The sequence below is a fragment of the Etheostoma spectabile genome, unplaced genomic scaffold (genome assembly GCF_008692095.1).
Source record: "Etheostoma spectabile isolate EspeVRDwgs_2016 unplaced genomic scaffold, UIUC_Espe_1.0 scaffold270, whole genome shotgun sequence".
NCBI lineage: Eukaryota > Metazoa > Chordata > Actinopteri > Perciformes > Percidae > Etheostoma > Etheostoma spectabile.
Window position 1 is genome coordinate 614278 of NW_022605574.1, and position 19163 is coordinate 633440.

Below are 19163 nucleotides of genomic sequence, written 5' to 3' on the forward strand. Positions count from 1 at the left end.
ACCTTAGTGGTCCCCTAATACTGTATCTGAAGTCTCTTATATAAACCTTAGTGGTCCCTAATACTGTATCTGGAGGTCTTGACCAACTGCCACGTCTTTCTCTCTCATTGGTGGGCAAAGCAGAGAAAAGGGAGATAACTATTCCCATTATGACCTCATAAGGGGCGAAACTCCAGATTGGCCGATCTGAGCTGTCATTTCCTCAAAGGCAGAGCAGGATACCCAGGGATCGGTTTCACCCTTTCTAGCCACTGGGGGACCACAGGCAGGCTGGATGAACTCAGGTTTAATAATAAAATAAAAAAAAAACCTCAGTGTCATTTTCATGCCATGGGACCTTTAAGCAAAGTCTCAGGAACAGATGTTCAAAGCAGAAAAAAAATGAAACGTTCAAGTTATTCCGTAACTTACAATAAAAACTGAATACGCCAGATGTTTGGGATTATTCAGAGCACGCACACACACACCTCTCCTTTGCAATAACTAGCTTTTCATGTTACATTTCCATGTTTTCAAATTCAATTGACCCTGATGTGGTGGGTGTCCAGGTGGGCGGTGTACCAGGAGCCCAACTACAGAGGACCTCACTACATCCTGGAGAAGAAAGATTACAACAACTACTCGGACTGGGGCAGCCAGAACAGCACCGTGGGCTCCATGCGCCGAGTCCGCTTCAACTAGACATCTGGTCTACGGAGTCCCGTCAACAGGACGTCTCCCACCGTCACACGTCAAACCTGTCAGCTTTACAAACTGCACTTATTTTGGTAATAAACTTGGACCAAAAACCCAAAGCATTCCTTTAGATTTTGATTGTTGAGTAATTTGAAGTGTTGAACCGTTTGCACCAACGTCTAGTTTTATAACAGTGGAGCGTCACAATTGAAAGAATTGTCTGTTAAATACAAACTTAACTTGTGATTGGCGTTACAATTAGCTGGTGCAACCAAGTCAAGACGTTGGGCTGTAGCCTGGTTGGCACCGGTCCTTACGATAAATCAAACAAGGCCGTCAATGATTTGAAAATATTTGTAGCTTTATGAACAAATTACATTCTAGCATATCCAATGAGATCCATCAGGGCAATTATAAACAATAAAATGCATGAAGCAAAAGAAGAATAAGGCACTCTCATCCATGAGGTAGACTACAGCTTAAATACAACATTTTAAGTTTCTTTCAAACTTCTGATTGAAAATCTGGCGTACCACAAAGTTTAGGAAAAACATCCCCGATCCGAAAATCTAACAATTCTGAACCAACAAAGCTCGGGTGAAAAATTTAAAAACATTTTAATAAAGTTTCTCCACAGATTGTGATCCATCATAAAGTGCATGTGAACGGTCCACTGACAAAGTAAAAAGGTTAGTCTCAAGGACGGTTGAGTAGAGGATCCGCCATGGCGACGACGGTGGGCGACTTCAGGTGAGGAAGGAGGCTGATCTTCATCAGCTTGCTGCTCGAGTACTTGTTCCTCACGGCCTGCACAGGGACACCGTTACTACACGGGTCATTTTACACACACACACACACACACACACACACACCATCCCACAAGTTGCGGTGCACTTGTCCTGCAACTCACCTGGAACTTGGTCTTCCCCTCGTTCACCATGACGACGTTCTTGGCGATGTGCTGCATGATGGGCTTCAGGTGGGCAGCGTCGTATGTGGAGTAGTGCTGCTGTGTGGGAGACTGACGAGACAGACCAAATAAAAACCCTGCAGCAGATTAAATGACGCATTGAAGTTGCCAAGTGTCACGTTTCATAAATTGATGAGTCACTCACCCAGGGCAGGTCCTCCAGCAGCAGCTGGGCGAGGCCGAGCGATGCGGCCGCGATCTCAGACGGCCGGTAGTGCACCATGCTGTAGTCCACGAGGGTCAGCTCCATCAGGTACTTGGCCAGCGTGTGTCTCTCTACGTCAGCCTGAGAGAAACAGCCAGCCCACTGAGAACTATGCTTGGATACCAATTTAACAAAATCCTTGCCCATCGTCATTTTAGCAAAAACACTCAACACAGAAGTGTGTACGCGTTAGTCTCCAGTCCGGGAAAATGAGGTCATAATGCTGTCAAGCTCAATCGCTACCGCTGATCAGTTCTGATTCACTGCAGGACGATACAAGCAGGGCACACATTAGTGTGGGAAGATGTTAAGTGAGGTAGCGCTGCAAATATTAATTGATTAGTTGTCGATCAAAAAAAAAAAAAAGTGGTAAATCGCCAACCATTTTGATAATTGATGAAGCATTTAATGAAAGAAGTTTAAAGTTGTAGCTTGTTAAATGTGAACATCTTCTCTCCTCTGTGACAGTAAACTGAATGTCTTTGAGTTAGGGACAAAAGACATTAGAGATCAATTTTGGGGAAACACTGATCCACATTTTAGGAAACAACCAACTGAAAAAAAAAAATCTAAAATGAAAATTGTTAGAAACCCTAAAGTGGAGTTCTACTGAAGAGCCATTGACATTTAAAGAGTGATACAAAAAAAAGTAAGTCTACATGTGAAAATGTTAGCACATTCAAAAAGGCAACAGATGCTTATAGTAGTTTAACATCTGAAGAACTGATACTGTAGCTCTACCTTTTGCACATCGATATGTCGTCATTTTGAACAATAAAACTCACATTAGCCACCTTGGAGGCCCGTCTGAGGAAGTGTAACGGGAGAGGACGCCCCAGCTGGAAGTTGAGGGTCCTCAGAACGAGCTGCTCCATCTCCAGAATCTGAGCCTTCGTGAAGGCGTTGTCTGTGATGTAGGCAAAGTCTCCGACCTCGGGGGCGTACATCTCCTCGTATTTACAGGCCACCAGCATGGCCGTCACGCCAACGAGCTGCAGCTTCCTGCGAGACACCGGCTGGACCTGCAGCACAGCGGGAAACGCTTCAAATGTCAGCTTATAATGATCATAAAAACTACGTATAGAGAAAAAAAAAAAAAAAAAATCCTTGTCTTTTATCAACTGGAAAATTGACCAACTACCACTTTAGTTTGAAAGGCATGATGTCTCTCTCACATGGGTGGGCCAAATTCTCTGGGCAGGAAAAGCGCAGAAAGGGGAGGTAACCCTTCACCTTATGACCTCATAAAGGGCAAGATTCCAGATCTTCACATATGAGCTTTCATTTTCTCAAAGGCAGAGGAGGCTACCCAGGGCTCGGTTTTCACCTAGCACCATTTCTAGCCACTGGGGGACCATAGGCAGACTGGGGGGACTCAATGTAAAAAAAAAAAAAACCCTCAAAAAACACGAAATTTTCCTGCCATGGGTTCTTTAAAGCATTTGACAGGAAAGGGGAGAGAGATGGAAACATACAGCAAAGGGCCGCAGGTCGGCATCAAACTGATGATCTTTTGTATACGGGGCACACGCTTAACCAGGTAAGCTACCCAGGCGCACCAGTTTAACTTCAATACATGCAACATATACCCAAACGTAAGAGTAATCATGGGAAATAATCCTTATTTCAATATAATGTGATGATTCTCCCCCAATAGAGCAGCCCTAGAAAGCATTTATAGCCACAGCTCACTAAAACAGAGAGAAGACTGTCGAGTGAGTTCTTACCTGGAGGAACCGGTCCAGCACAGCAACTGTGAGGTACAGAGTCTCCTGCAGCAGCTGGAACCTGGAGTGGACCTGGACCAGCCAGTCGATCAGAAGCGCTCGCATGCGTTCGGTGATTTCATAGCCCTGCATGTAGTTAGCTCGTACGGCCTGCTGCACCTGCGGAGACAGACGGTGATGTAACACACACCAACGCAGGGAGAGAGCAGAGAGCTTGGCTGAGCGAGGGACCAACGTACCTCCAGGACATGTAGATATTTATAGATCTCTTTGACGTATTCGGAGCAGAGCTGCGGCAGGTCCGAGTCCTGCTCGTCGACATCCTGCACCGTGAGCAGCGCCTCGGAGAAAGCCTGGCACAGTTCCTCCTCCTCCCTCATGGACACGTCCGCCGCCAACGCCTCTGAAACTGGGGGGACGGGATCTGCAGGACCTGGGACCGGGACTACTGGAAGCACCACGGGTTTGGCTTTCTGGGCACAAGATGGTTTGACTGATGCGGTCGATTTGGTCGGTCCAGTCCTCTGAGGAACCAAATGCAGTTTTATTCAGAAGGGTATTTGTGTAGTTTCAGGATTAGATAGATAGATGTTTATTGATCCCAAGAAAAATGGGAAATTCCTGTGTTACAGCAGCAAAATCAGTCACAAATTGCACAAAAATATAAATGAAATACTAGGAAAAATATACATACAATATACATGACATAATATGAATAAGTAAAAAGAACAATTACTTGAATATGTACAGGATGGGGGAACAAAAATGTGCAACTGCTTAAATAATATGTTAAAATGTAAATGTAAATAAACCAAATGTCCAGTTTGCATTAGTGTGGTGTCCAAAAGTCTCATCTAGCACCCAGAGATGACGTGTTAAAAAGTGTTATTGCTTGTGGAATGAATGATTTTCTGTAGCGGTCCGTGCGGCATCGAAGCTGTCGGAGCCTCTTAGAGACTTAGATTTAAGGCTCATTAGATTTAAAGACATCAAGTTCATGAGAACAAACTGATGAGTTACTTTACTCCAACATAGATCAATAAACACATGGGAAATGTAGGCATCCAGTACCTTGACACAAACCAGAATACAAAAACACTGTTAGAATAAAAGAAACACACAGCAGTGAAGTGAATCATCTAGGCATCAGAACTACTACAGAGAGCCATCACTAGAATGCACTAATTGAGGGAAATGCAAATGTATGGTTACATCCATCCAGTTAGTTTAATTAGTTTTCAGAGTTTGGGTTGTTTTATATTCACAGCAGCATTGACTGCAAGTGAAAACAAATGGTATAAAACACTGAAACCAGTTATAGATGCAAAATGTTCAGTAACAATTTCTACATATGAGTGACATGAATCCTACATTCTGTGTTTTTGTTTCAATTATTTTTGTTTTTTGTGTGTGTGTGTGTCCATGTACATATGCATATTTATAAAAGAAAAGAAAAAGTGTTTTGGAAAAAAAATAAGAGTGACAAGCCATGCCATGCCATGTTATGTCACTCTTCTGTAGACACCTTCACGTAAAGTGTAACCAACAGTTCTTCCATGCTAATGTTACCTTTGTGTTGACTGCTGCTCCAGGAAAGTTGGTCAGCTCCCCGAGAGCAGCTCTCCTCGGACCTGCTGCGGGTTTCCTCCCCATCTTCCCGGGGTTCACTGCGGCTGGGAGCAGCTGGAAGACAACGCGACACAAACTAAAACTGGCTGGTGTAAAGTGTCAGCTAAACAACTATCAAAACAAAAAGCGAACAAACAGCAAGCTAGCTATTTGTTAGCTTTTAAAAGCTAGCTAGCAAGGAGCCGACTGTATTGTTAGCTAACGATGCTAGCTAGCGAAGCCATAGCTAGCTGCGAAGCTAACCGAAGCTACTTTGCTAACAAAACAGCGGAATAACTTTACTCACCGCGGCACGAACTTCCACAGACGACATGATTAATGCCGGCTGCAGCGACGCCAAACTGGGAGTTAAAAAAAGACTTTAGGTTACCACAAGCCTGCAAGCTTTACCAACAAGCTCTGCGAACACCGATTCCTGCAGGTAAACAACAACGCCGAGACGAGCAGCTTTCAAATAGCGCTCCGTCAAATCTGATTGGATACAGATTTGGCAGGACGCTCCTGATTGGCTGAAAACCACTGAGGTCAAAAGTACAATCTCGAAAGGACCGTATGGATTACTGTACGTATTATGCCTAGATACCTTAATTTCCAAATATATACAGTATATATATATATATATATATATATATATATATATATATATATATATATATATATATATATCTTTTCATATTTCATTTAAATAATAATAATAAATAAAATTAAAAAAATCTACTTTTCATGTAAACATGTCTCATATAAATATCAATATCAATTTTATTTCACGAATTTCAATAAAAATATAAAATAATAATAATGATAAAAATTGTTGAATTGTTTTAAAGTAAATACATTTTCAGCAGTAGGTAGTCATGATGTGTTTCATATTGTTTTCACCGATTCATGTATTTTGATTCTGGAGTTTAAGAAAGCACTTGCTTAAAAGTAAATTTATAAGTCTATTTATATTTTAAGAAGGCCTACAAGTGTGCATAATCATAATCTTTAGTTAACATAATTCCAACATATTATTAGCAAATATAAATCCCCATTGATGATAGGCTAACTGGCCTGTAGGTAAAGGAGCGACTGAGGTAGCCATCCACAGGTGCTACATGTTTGTCTAAAGGTCCCGTGGCATGAAAATGTCACTTTATGAGTTTTTTTGACATTAATATGAGTTAACACCCCCCCCCCAGTGGCTAGAAATACTGATGGGATTTTTCTGTTGGGTGGCCCAGATTTATGCACCTGTCTAATTATGTTTTGACGCATAGTGCACATTTTCTGTTAATCCAATAAACCTCATTTCACTACTGAAATATTACCGTGTCCATTATTTTTTTAAATAATTATTTATAAATGAAAATCAGGGAAATTGTCATGGGTGCCCAAACATTTTCATACAACTGTATAAAGGTATAAAGGCGTTGGGCTGCCCTACACTTTATGGTAGGCCCATTTAATATGTAATTAAATTTTTTAACATACGATATATGTTGTAGGGGGTCTTGCTCCAACTATTTTAATTACATATTCAACTTAATCTAATTTAACGTCACTTACACCGCAATATTGTCTTTCTGTACCATTGCAACCGCACTTTACGAAACCTTTATGTGACGTCACTTACATTCAGACCCCCCCCCCCCCCCCCCCCGTTCACTGGCTGCTGTTTGCTTGTTGTGTGTTTACTTGTGTATTTGTTTGTTTTTGCTCTTATTGTAGAAAATGCTGCAGCTGTAATAAGGAAATTTCCCCGCTGTGGGATGAATAAAGTCTAATCTAATCTAATCTAATCTAATCTAAGTCTCTCATTCATTTAAGAGGTCCTTGTCTTAACCCTCGTGTTGTCTTCCCGTCAACCATGAAAAAAAAAATTAAAATTTGTTTTTTCCAAAGTTATTGGATGTTTCTAATGTTGACATTTTCCGCGCCTAAGTTGAAGGCCCATTTTTTGTGATTAAAAAAACCCCGGAAAACGGGTCAAATTTGACCCGAGGACAACATGAGGCTTAAAAAAAACGTAAAAACTCTAACTCAACACTTTCTGTTTGGACAACAGACACAAAGAATTTCAAACAACTAGCCACACTGTTATGTATCTTTTATTCATGACATGATCTAGGTAGTTTAGGATGAATCTCAAGAGTTCACCAGGAAAACCAGTTTTATTTCTTAAAAGTAATCCAGTCATGCTTACTGCCGCTATATTTAAGCATATTCCCATCTGAAAGAATTACTGCAGCTTCGCCTTCACTTAACCATTTCATTGTAATACACATAACAACAGTACAAAAAGACATGATCCTAATGGACGGTTGAATAATAAAAAGCTCCTTTTCATGTGGTTTCACTCAAGCCACAACAGAGGGATGAAGAAGATATGTTTTCCCAGGATGATGAGAAAACAGGTGCACATATTTAAAAGTCCGGTGATCTTCTATATTTTTCTCATTGCCATAAAATCCCATAAAAAACAACAACAACCTATGAACAAGAAGTGTCTGATATATCTTATTCCTCTGTGGCATAGAGCTCCATCTCATGTAATGTGGAATGAATCCGCCGCTGAAAATAGTCCCTAACAATTTCACTCTTTCTGTTTGAGTAATGTTTCGATAAAAACTGCAGTGACCAGCTGTTGGCTGTATCCCAATATCCTGCAGGTATTTAACTTGTGTTGTATTTTAAAGCTTTAGTGCATAACGTTTTGATATTAATGAATGTCCGTTCCATTCAAGCTGTTGCTAAACGAGTTGCTACAAAGATAATTAAGACTTTTAGTGCCACACAACTCTCTCTGTAGGACTGTGTTCAGAAAATTGTGGCGTCCGGCGACTTTCCCACGCTGAAACTCAAGTGAAGATAATAACCTCTTCTGAAGAGTCCATTTTTTAAATCCTCTGTGTCCTCCTTGGCTACCAGCAACTGCATAAGTGGCTTCTTTCATGTGGACGAGCCAACAATTTAGCTGTCATTACTTAGAATTCCTCACGGGGGCGACAGAAACTACCCACTATAGCTTTAAAACCCAAAGTTAAATCATCACTACAGTAGAAAAGCTATGTAATCCTTTAACTGACAGGCAGTGTATCCGAGTCTGCGTTAGAGTTAGCACTCGTCTACACTGTCACGTCATGAAACCTCATTTCAGTTATTGCCTTGTTAAAAAAACTGAAAAAAAGGAGGAAATCTCTCCTGGTTCTTGATTTCTTTTCCTTCTCATTTTGACCGAAGTGTCATTCAGTAAGAAAAGAAAAAAACAAAACATCACTTGCAGTTTTCTTTGCATGTTGTTTTCTGATCCCAAACGGGTAAAGAGGAGACAAACAACGACCCAGCGCCTCTGGCCTAAACATTTATTCTGCATGTTTTCTGGAGACTGGATGGCTTGGAAAAGCTTGAAAACAAAAAAAAAATCAGTTGCCATTTTGGTTCATCTGAAGGTAGTCATTGTGTAATTTCTCCTGGGCCTCGTAGAGCTTTCGCAGCTTCTTGGCTTGTCCTTTGCTCAGCTCCTTCCCTTCGGCGTCATGAGTGGGGAAACCCTGTTGACAGCAACAAGAACTGAGCAACAAGAACTGAGCAACAAGAACTGAGCAACAAGAACTATACAACAAGAACTGAGCAACAAGAACTGAGCAACAAGAAATATACAACAAGAACTGAGCAACAAGAACTGAGCAACAAGTCTTAAGTTTATTCTGATAAGTTTCCATCTCTATGTAGCACAACATGTCACCCAATTTCCAGCAAATCAGCAAAAGAAAACTCTAAAAGGTACTCTAAGCAATGTCATGTGTTTTTAGGCTACATTTTGGTAACAAAAAAATAGCTACCTGTCCCCAGAACACACTGTAAAAAACATCTCCTCACTATCTGCTTAGCTGCCTGCCCCAGAAACCACTGTAAAAAACATCTCCTCACTATCTGCTAGCTGCCTGTCCCCAGAACACACTGTAAAACACTCCCACTATCTGCTAGCTGCCTGTCCCCAACACACTGTAAAAACATCTCCTCACTATCTGCTAGCTGCCTGTCCCCTGACACACTGTAAAAAACTCTCCTCACTATCTGCTAGCTGCCTGTCCCCTGAACACACTGTAAAAAACATCTCCACCTATCTGCTAGCTGCCTTCCCCTGAACACACTGTAAAAACATCTCCTCACTATCTGCTAGCGCCTGTCCCCTGAACACACTGTAAAAAACCCTCACATCTGCTAGCTGCCTGTCCCCGAACACACTGTAAAAACACTCACTATCTGCTAGCTGCCTGTCCCCTGAACACACTGTAAAAACATCTCACATCTGCTAGCTGCCTGTCCCCTGAACCACTGTAAAAACATCTCCTCACTATCCTGCCTGTCCCCAGAACACACTGTAAAAACATCTCACTATCTGCTAGCTGCCTGTCCCCTGAACACACTGTAAAAACATTCCTCACTATCTGCTAGCTGCCTGTCCCCTGAACACACTGTAAAACATCTCCTCACTATCGGCTAGCTGCCTGTCCCCTGAACACACGTAAAAACATCTCACTATCTGCCTGTCCCCTGAACACACTGTAAAAACATCTCCTCACATCTGCTAGCTGCCGTCCCCTGAACACACTGTAAAAACATCTCACTATCTGCTAGCTGCCTTCCCCTGAAACACACTGTAAAAAACATCTCCTCACTATCTGCTAGCTGCCTGTCCCCTGAACACACTGTAAAAAACTCTATCTCCTCACTATCTGCTAGCTGCCTGTCCCCTGACACACCTGTAAAACATCTCCTCACTATCTGCTAGCTGCCTGTCCCCTGAACACACTGTAAAAACATCTCTCACTATCTGCTAGCTGCCTGTCCCCTGAACACACTGTAAAAACATCTCCACTATCTGCTAGCTGCCTGTCCCCTAACACACTGTAAAAAAACATCTCCTCACTATCTGCTACTGCCTGTCCCCTGAACCACTGTAAAAACATCTCACATATCTGCTGCTGCCTGTCCCCTGAACACACTGTAAAAACATCTCACTATCTGCAGCTGCTGTCCCTAACACACTGTAAAAACATCTCCTCACTATCTGCCTGTCCCAGAACACACTGTAAAAACATCTCACTATCTGCTAGCTGCCTGTCCCTGAACACACTGTAAAAACATTTCTCCCACTATCTGCTAGCTGCCTGTCCCCTGACACACTGTAAAAAACATCTCCTCACTATCTGCTAGCTGCCTGTCCCCTGACACACTGTAAAACATCTCCTCACTATCTGCTAGCTGCCTGTCCCCTGAACACACTGTAAAAAACATCTCCTCACTATCTGCTAGCTGCCTGTCCCCTGAACACACTGTAAAAACATCTCACTATCTGCTAGCTGCCTGTCCCCTGAACCACACTGTAAAAAACTCTCCTCACTATCTGCTAGCTGCCTCCCCTGAAACCCACTGTAAAAACATCTCACTATCTGCTAGCTGCCTGTCCCCTGAACACCTGTAAAAAACATCTCCTATCTGCTAGCTGCCTGTCCCCTGAACACCTGTAAAACATCTCCCTTCTGCTAGCTGCCTGTCCCCTGAACACACTGTAAAAAACATCTCCTCATATCTGCTAGCTGCCTGTCCCCTTGAACACACTGTAAAAAACATCTCCACTATCTGCTAGCTGCCTGTCCCCTGAAACACTGTAAAAACATCTCACTATCTGCTAGCTGCCTGTCCCCTGAACACACTGTAAAACATCTCCTACTATCTGCTAGCTGCCTGTCCCCTGACACACTGTAAAAACATCTCACTATCTCGAGCTGCCTGTCCCCTGAACCACTGTAAAAACATCTCACTATCTGCTAGCTGCCTTCCCCTAACACACATGTAAAAAAACATCTCACTATCTGCTAGCTGACCAGTTAAAAAATCGAGGAAAAGGGCGCAGTGAGATGACGTATCCTACCAAAATCTATAATACAATACTGCTGGCTTTCTTCATGTTTTCCCTGCTGTATAAGTTGTTCACACAGTACGGTTCAGTCATAAAACAAAACCCACTACGGCCATCGCAATTCCAATTAGTGTGTACAGTATGTGTCAATTCTCCTTCATCAAACAATAGCTTCACTGGGAAAACAGGGTGTCCGCGGGGTTTTAAAAAGTATTAAAAAGTGATAAATCAAAATTGTCAAATTTAAGGCCATTAAAAGTGTTAAATTTAGTCTCAGAGGTATTATTTTTTTTAAATTAGGTGTTATTTTTTTCAGACTATCAGGTGTCCTATTCTGATTGAAATTCTATCCTGCGTTTGCGTTAGTCCGTTTAAATATGGGCTTTGGCGTGTCTGGGCACATAATCAAAGATCTTTCGTCTCCGTCTATGTTTGATGCTGACGTCATATTCAGTGGTCGTTCGACATCATCTCAGAACACTGCGCGCTCAGCAGAAGTGGCTGGCTTACGTTTTATTTTAGACTTGCTTCAAGCCATATCTTACACGACTGGACAACCATCGTCGTCTTTTAATGGGCAAATGCAAGTTTTCTGATAGCTGGGTGAACAACCCCGAGTTTAGGACTGGCTCAGGCCTGTAGTAGGGTGGCCATGGGCGCCACACCAACACTGCGCGTGGAGGCTCTGTGGTGTCTGAACACTGCAGTTAAACACCACTCATTTAACTCAAATAAAGGAATTTCAGAGCTGTTTAAAGAAATGCTTCCCGACTCCAGGGCTACCAACTCTCACGCTGGCCGTGAGACACACGCATTTGACTGTTTCACACGCCACCCCCCCGATTCTCACGCTGTCGGTCAAATTTCTTAAAGATGAGTTTATCTATAGTCTACTTGTTGAGCCACTTATGATCGCCTAGATGTGCTTTCAGAGACTGTGGGGGGGGGGGGGGGTCAAGAGCGCTCCAGCTGCGGAATTTCAAATGTCGCAAACTGGAAATTTTTTTTACCTGAGCCGGGCATTTCCCCGGCTTCAGGTATGACTCTGAGTATCACAGACCCGTCCGTTCTTCGTGTCCTCTCTCTCTGTAAAAATAGAGGTGAGCAGCGCGCGCTGGTGGACCCGCTCTGCTGTGGGGGGCAGTGCCGCGTTGCATCCGTGCGTAGACCTCCGATAATAGCAGCGTACAGCTCCTCGTAACTTGTTTGTCAAATGGGCCTCTGTGTCTGTCAAACGGTCTGAGTGATACCACATATGAACGGAGCAATGACTGCACAGCAGACTAGATTACAACTCTCCAATCTCGGACAACAGAGATGGGAGTTATATTTTGAATGTGCACAAAGTTGTAAACATGAGCAAAATCTGATGATCTCTAAATATCTAAATGTAACTGTAATAATTCATTCAATGTTTCATAAATGAACAAAAGTATTTATTTTCCCCAAAAAGTAATACGTAAGTGCTGCACAGAGGATGAGGGCCAACATTACTGAGCCTTGGCACAAAGGCTAAAGGATTAGAAATTATGTTACTCAGTGGTTCTCATTCTTTAGAATTTCAGTGGTCTTAGTTGATCCCTCCCATTAATTTAACTTTGGGTCCCTGGTCCCAGGGACCCCTGGACCTGTTTCACCATAGACCCAAATCTTCTCAGCTTGCTGACATATATACTGTCTCTCATGTGATGTTCTTATGTTTGGCACTTGTCTGGCCAGTTCTTATATCAGAAAAGTTATATATTAAATGCTGATGCCCTAAAACCTGTTGATACTACAACAATGCAAAGGCTCTTAACCCTACAGTTTTGCACATATTATGCAAGACTTAATTTCTCAATTTTTTTGCACAAAACTCTCCAGAAAGTGCCATTTAATGGTTAATTTAAAAAACAAAAAAACTGGGGGGCATACCCCCAGACCCTCCCTACTTTGGATCTCAGTTCTTAACTATCCATTCTCTTCATTGCACATTTATGTAGTTTGTTTTACTTTTATTTACTTAGTGAAATAAATATGTGCAAGATGTTGTTAATGTTATGTTGTCTCTAAATCTATTCATTTCTGTATGTTATAAATGTCAAAATCTGTGTAAATAATAGAAAGGTCGCTGATTAACACTTGCAATTCATTGTCGTGATGGTTTTAAAAAAAATTCTGAAGGTAGTAAAAAAGGTATTAAAAAGTAGTAAATTTAACTAAAGGATTGCTGTACATACCCTGGAAAAGAAAATGCAATGCAGTCATGCTATTAAATATCTATTTTGAAATTCAGAGTGGAAAGAGAGAAAAGAGATTTACCAGTTCATCGAATTTGGAATATTTGTCGGTTTCTGAGCGAAACATGTCGCACGGAGGGACCTTCATCTTGGCCAGTTTAGCCATCTGAAACAGTAAAAGACACGATTAAATGAACATGTTCAATTCATCTGACAAACATAACTCCTGCTTTATGAGTGACCTCTTGTTCTTGTTTCTTCCTGGCAGCTTCTTCCTTCTTCCTTTTCTTCTCCTCCTCCATCTGTAAAAGAAGAAAACAATAGTCTATAGTTTATAAATCCCTTAACGGTTTAGGTCCAAAATACATTTCTGATCTGCTACTACACTATGACCCCCCCAGACCTCTCAGGTCATCTGGGACAGGTCTACTTTCTGTCCCCAGAGTCAGAACTAAACAGGGTGAAGCAGCTTTCAGTTTCTATGCTCCTCATATCTGGAACAAACTCCCAGAAACCTGCAGATCCGCTGCTACTCTCAGTTCTTTTAAATCAAGGCTAAGACCTTTCTTTTTGATGCTGCCTTTCTTTAAATGAATGCTCATTTCTTTAAATTTCTTATGCTGCACTGTAACTTTTATTCTTGTGTTTTATGTGTCTATTTTTTAACTGTCTATTCATGTGTTTTACCGGTTTTTAATGCTTATGATTTTTATCTGTTTGTACTTGTGTTTTTATCTTTTAACTGATTTTGTGTAAAGCTCTTTGAATTGCCCTGTTGCTGAAATGTGCTCTACAGATAAAGCTGCCTTGCCTTGCCTAGTCCAGAGCTTTCATTTTGTTTCCTCCTGTCTTTCTTCCTTGTGCTGTTGTCCACAGACTGTAAACCGCCACGCAGACTAAAGCGGGTTTCATGCTTCCAGACCTTCCTCCACAGCGCTGCGGAGGAGGGTCTGGACAGTCCACACAACATTCCGAGATGGGAGAAAAACGCATTCAGGTTTATTGGCATTTCTTTAAACCAATCGCAATCGTCTTGGGCGGTGCTAAGGGGACGGACGGAGCAACGGCGCCACTGCTAAATAGGGCCTACTGCAACAGTCCACCTACGTAACCACCTTCCCGTAATCAACGGCGCCGTCGTAACGCCGACCAAAAGCGCGTCTAGTGCAAGCGTAGGGTTGGGTGCAATAAATTCTAAGGATCGGCAGAAACCGAACCCCGTCAAAAAGTCCAACGTTCAGCCCAATCCTGGATTCATGCGTGCGTTCATTTGGTGCTCCCCTAGTCCAGATTTTATTTTGTTGTGCTCTGCTTCAAATGGCAGGAAGATGGAAATGTTCCTCTCCTTATACCCATGAGCCTGTGTGTTGTGTGGTTGTGTCTTTTACTTTTGAAAAGGAGCGGACCTTTGTTTTTCTCGCCTGTCAAATTTGAGGAAATGCTTCCAGATTTACAGGAAACACAAGTGCTCTGAACAGGAAACCCACTGCGTTTTATTTCTTATATAACTAATGTGTTTCCAGTTAAAATAGGCATTTCCACCCCTCCCTCACCTGCTTCTTCTCCTCTCGCTCCTTCAGTAATGTCTCCTTGTCCACCAGTTTCACCACCGTGGGCAGGCCTGGAACACAGTCAGATTCATAAAGACTCCACCGGTCAACCCTGGCCTTTACGTCTTCACAATTATTACAAAATAGACAAAAGTATTCCTGTGTTGAGGCTAATTTTTAAACCTTTTCAATTATATCTTTGAGTTGCTCATAGTAACTAATGTACAGTAATGTAAATGCTACTTTCTCTCTAATAGGGAGACTTGCTGCATTCATCTGTTTTGAAATATACTGTATTAAACTGAATATATTTGAGTTTTGGACAAAACAAGACACCACCTTTGACTATGAGAAGCTGGGACGAACATCTTTCATTAGTTTCTGACATTTTATAGACCAAACGATAAATGGAGAAAATATTGGGCCGATTAATCGATAGTGATAATAATCGTTGCAGCCCAAGCTTTTTTTTTTTTTTTTTCACAAATTTACCCAAATACTGAAAACTTAAAGCCAGTGTTGTAGTACTCTGGAGTTCATTTCAAGACCGGTCAAGACCACAGACGGGGTGAGATCACTAAATTGCCTGTGCATTGTGTGATTTATGATTTCACCTCATTACTGGATGGACTGGATGTGAAACTTCCTGCTTCAAATGCGACGAGTCAATAACTTCACTCATTCCATTTAGTCTGTGTGTTATGGCAATAAAGAGGTGAATGAAGAGGATTGGTTTTCTGGGGTTATTTTTTATCCTGTCATGCAGTGTAGGACTCGCCCTGGTCTGGTCTTGTCTCGGTCTCGACCCCTCAAAGTCTCTGTCTTGACCAAGTCTCGACCCCTCTAAGTCTCTGTCTTGACTAAGTCTCGACCCCTCAAAGTCTCGGTCTTGTCTCGGTCTCGACCCCTCAAAGTCTCGGTCTTGACTAAGTCTCAACCCCTCAAAGTCTCTGTCTTGACTAAGTCTCGACCCCATCAAAGTCTCGGTCTTGACTCAGTCTCGACCCCTCAAAGTCTCTGTCTTGACTTGGTCGCAACCCCCTCAAAGTCTCGGCTGTCTCGGTCTCGACCCCTCAAAGTCTCGGTCTTTGACTGTCCCCCAGTCTCGACCCCTAAAGTCTCGGTCTTGACTCGGTCTCGACCCTCAAAGTCTCTGTGACTCGGTCTCGACCCCTCAAAGTCTCTGTCTTGAACTAAGTCTCGACCCTCAAGTCTCGGTCTTGACTAAGTCTCGACACCTCAAAGTCTTGTTCTTGTCTCGGTCTCACCCCTCAAAGTCTGAGTCTTGACTGTCTCGACCCTCAAAGTCTCCCCCTTGACACTCAATTTTGTTTTTCTCGGTCTCACCCCTCAAGTCTCTGTCTTGACTCGGTCTGACCCCTCAAATCTCGGTCTGGCACGTCGGTCTTGACCCCTCAAAGTCTCTGTCTTGACTCAGTCTCGACCCCTCAGTCTCTGTCTTGACATTGGTCGTCGACCCCTCAAAGTCCGGTCTTGACTCGGTCATCGACCCTCAAAGTCTCGGTCTTGACTCGGTCTCGACCCCTCAAAGTCTCTGTCTTGACTCGGTCTCGACCCCTCAAAGTCTCTGTCTTGACTAAGTCTCGACCCCTCTAAGTCTCGGTCTTGACTAGTCTCGACACCTCAAAGTCTTGTTCTTGTCTCGGTCTCGACCCCTCAAAGTCTGAGTCTTGACTCGGTCTCGACCCTCAAAGTCTTGTTCTTGTCTCGGTCTCGACCCCTCAAAGTCTGAGTCTTGACTCGGTCTCGACCCCTCAAAGTCTCGGTCTTGACTCGGTCTCGACCCCTCAAAGTCTCTGTCTTGACTCGGTCTCGACCCCTCAAAGTCTCTGTCTGACTAAGTCTGACCCCTCTAGTCTCGGTCTTGACTAAGTCTCGACACCTCAAAGTCTTGTTCTTGTACTCGGTCTCGACCCCTAAAGTCTGGTCTGACTCGGTCTCGACCCCTCAAAGTCTCCCCCCTTGACACCTCAAGTTTTGTCTTTACTCGGTCTCGACCCCTCAAAGTCTCTGTCTTGACTCGGTCTCGACCCCTCAAAGTCTCGGTCTTGACTTGGTCTCAACCCCTCAAAGTCTCTGTCTTGACTCGGTCTCGACCCCTCAAAGTCTCTGTCTTGACTCGGTCTTGACCCCTCAAAGTCTCTGTCTTGACTCGGTCTCGACCCCTCAAAGTCTCGGTCTTGACAAGGTCTCGACCCCTCAAAATCTCAGTCTTGACTTGGTCTCGACCCCTCAAAGTCTCTGTCTTGACTCGGTCTTGACCCCTCAAAGTCTCGGTCTTGACTTGGTCTAGACCCCTCAAAGTCTCGGTCTTGTCTCGGTCTCGACCCCTCAAAGTCTCTGTCTTGACTAAGTCTCGACCCCTCTAAGTCTCGGTCTTGACTAAGTCTCGACACCTCAAAGTCTTGTTCTTGTCTAGGTCTCGACCCCTCAAAGTCTGAGTCTTGACTCGGTCTCGACCCCTCAAAGTCTCCGCCTTGACACCTCAAAGTCTTGTTCTTTACTCTGTCTCGACCCCTCAAAGTCTCAGTCTTGACTCGGTCTCAACCCCTCAAAGTCTCGGTCTTGACTAGGTCTCGACCCCTCAAAATCTCAGTCTTGACTAGGTCTCGGCCCCTCAAAATCTCAGTCTTGACTTGGTCTCGACCCCTCAAAGTCTCGGTCTTGTCTCGGTCTCAATCCCTCAAAGTCTGAGTCTTCACAAAGTCTGAGTCTTGACTAAGTCTCCACCCCTCAAAGTCTCAGTCTTGACTTGGTCTCGACCCCTCTAAGTCTCGGTCTTGTCTCGGTCTCGACCCCTCAAAGTCCCGGTCTCGATACACTCTGGTCTGGGTGATGACTTGGTCGTGATTTATGTTGTCTCAAAGCTTGACATTATTAACATGCTTATGATATCGACTTTTTCAGTTCTGTTACCTTCGTGATCTTCCAGTCGCACTCCGAGCTCCGGTAACGTGTCGTCACGGACAACGTCGCACATGTGCAGCAGCTCCGTCACTAGATGATTAAAAACAGGACTTTAATTAAACCCTGAAGCGAAGCTCTCGAGGTGAAAAGGTTTTGAGATATTATGAGAAATGCCTCAACACGAACATGATAAGTAGAGTTCTATAAAAATAAAAAATAAAAAATAAAAAGCTGAATTATTTGCATTTGCATCTTTTGGACCCTAAAATGTAAAATGTGAGTTCTTACCTTTCTGCTCTCGGGCTATTCTCCGGACTCCCTCTCTGAAGTCTGACAACACCGCGAGGTACGGCATCACTGTGCTCTCCAGCTGGCAAACACAGCAGCAACATTAGCTTTCTCTACGTCATTTAGCTGGACAATGTAAATCGGAGCATTAACTATTTGGTGTCTGTTACTTTGAGTTTTGGTGTGACAATCTGCTTTGACAAAACTATATGTAAAATTTAAAGTAGAGCGTGAAGTCATTCAGTCAAAGGAAATCCTAAAACGCCGGGGTAGGGAGGAAACTGCTGGGTGTCGGGGAGTTGTGTTACTGGGACAAATAAAGCCAAAGAAATGCTAAGTAGACTGATTTAGACAAGGAAATTTCCCCGCTGTGGGATGAATAAAGTATAATATAATATAATATAATCTTAGTATTGGTAGATATAAGTAGACCGACTTAGTATCAGGTGTTAGTAATTTGACGTACAGTATGCGTTTGACACAAAAGTGAAGAGAGTTAAAGATTGCTTATTTGGAAAATGATTAATAAGCAGTATCCTATCAACATACAACATAGTACCAATCAACAACAAACAGAGAAAGTGTCTCTTTACTTACATCAACGCTCTGACTTTGTCCTCCCACTGGGAAGCCGATGGGCTCCGATCCTTCAATCGCTCCGAAAATCTGAATAAAAAAAAAAAAAAGGATTATTTCTTACAAGAAATCATATTTTTAAGTCAGGCCGCATTATAAAATGAGTCATTTAAAAGTCTCAAAGATTTCCATTTAAATAAAAAGGTCTGTTAAGTCCCTATCTATCGCAGAATGAGGTAACACAAGGGTGACTGAGCCACTGATGAAAGCTCTTGCATTTGTAGTGTTGTGAACTGGGTGTCTGAATAAAACTGAGGTGTACAGTTAGTGTGTGTCTATGTATGTATGTATGTATGTATGTGTCTATGTATGTATGCATGTATGCATGTATGTATGTATGTGTTTGCATGTATGTTTTTGTGTATATATGTGTCTATGTATGTATGTATGCATGCATGCATGTGTGTATGTATGTATGTATGTGTGTA

The 19163-nt window shown here is 42.8% G+C and overlaps 3 protein-coding genes and 1 long non-coding RNA gene across 7 annotated transcripts in view; 2 read left to right on the top strand and 2 right to left on the bottom strand.

Moving 5' to 3' along the window:
* crybgx (crystallin beta gamma X) overlaps positions 1 to 778 on the top strand; it is a 15262-nt gene extending 14484 nt beyond the window's left edge. Inside the window, exon 6 of the mRNA XM_032510732.1 lies at positions 549 to 778. Within this exon, the coding sequence (XP_032366623.1) occupies positions 549 to 681 (133 nt within the window). The 3' untranslated portion in view covers positions 682 to 778. The remainder of the gene's footprint in view (positions 1 to 548) is intronic.
* Positions 779 to 1273: 495 nt separating this feature from the next.
* Positions 1274 to 5696, bottom strand: LOC116685783 (G2/mitotic-specific cyclin-B2). 3 transcript variants are annotated; one of them, XM_032510720.1, is made up of 8 exons: positions 5493 to 5696; positions 5147 to 5260; positions 3817 to 4098; positions 3578 to 3736; positions 2636 to 2872; positions 1791 to 1931; positions 1586 to 1696; positions 1274 to 1482 (listed from the first exon to the last, which is right to left on the bottom strand). In XM_032510720.1, the coding sequence occupies exons 1-8, from the start codon at positions 5517 to 5519 to the stop codon at positions 1372 to 1374; spliced, it is 1182 nt and encodes a 393-aa protein (XP_032366611.1). In that variant the 5' UTR covers positions 5520 to 5696; the 3' UTR covers positions 1274 to 1371. The 3 variants fall into 3 exon arrangements, with proteins under 3 accessions (XP_032366611.1, XP_032366608.1, XP_032366610.1); XM_032510717.1 differs by having other exon boundaries at positions 3817 to 4101; positions 5493 to 5695; XM_032510719.1 differs by having other exon boundaries at positions 3817 to 4101; positions 5147 to 5257; positions 5493 to 5624.
* A 1688-nt stretch (positions 5697 to 7384) lies between these two features.
* The window catches only part of LOC116685773 (cysteine--tRNA ligase, cytoplasmic), a 30971-nt gene continuing 19192 nt past the window's right edge, over positions 7385 to 19163 (bottom strand). Inside the window, exons 17-23 of one of the 2 annotated variants that reach the window (XM_032510701.1) lie at positions 18697 to 18765; positions 18100 to 18181; positions 17821 to 17901; positions 14887 to 14954; positions 13576 to 13635; positions 13416 to 13499; positions 7385 to 8739 (exon numbers count right to left, since the gene is read on the bottom strand). In XM_032510701.1, the coding sequence (XP_032366592.1) occupies positions 8611 to 8739; positions 13416 to 13499; positions 13576 to 13635; positions 14887 to 14954; positions 17821 to 17901; positions 18100 to 18181; positions 18697 to 18765 (573 nt within the window). In that variant the 3' untranslated portion in view covers positions 7385 to 8610. The remainder of the gene's footprint in view (positions 8740 to 13415; positions 13500 to 13575; positions 13636 to 14886; positions 14955 to 17820; positions 17902 to 18099; positions 18182 to 18696; positions 18766 to 19163) is intronic. The other variant, XM_032510702.1, reaches the window with a different exon arrangement.
* LOC116685801 (uncharacterized) overlaps positions 8211 to 19163 on the top strand; it is a 22265-nt gene continuing 11312 nt past the window's right edge. Inside the window, exon 1 of the long non-coding RNA XR_004331048.1 lies at positions 8211 to 8281. This is a non-coding gene — a long non-coding RNA (uncharacterized LOC116685801). The remainder of the gene's footprint in view (positions 8282 to 19163) is intronic.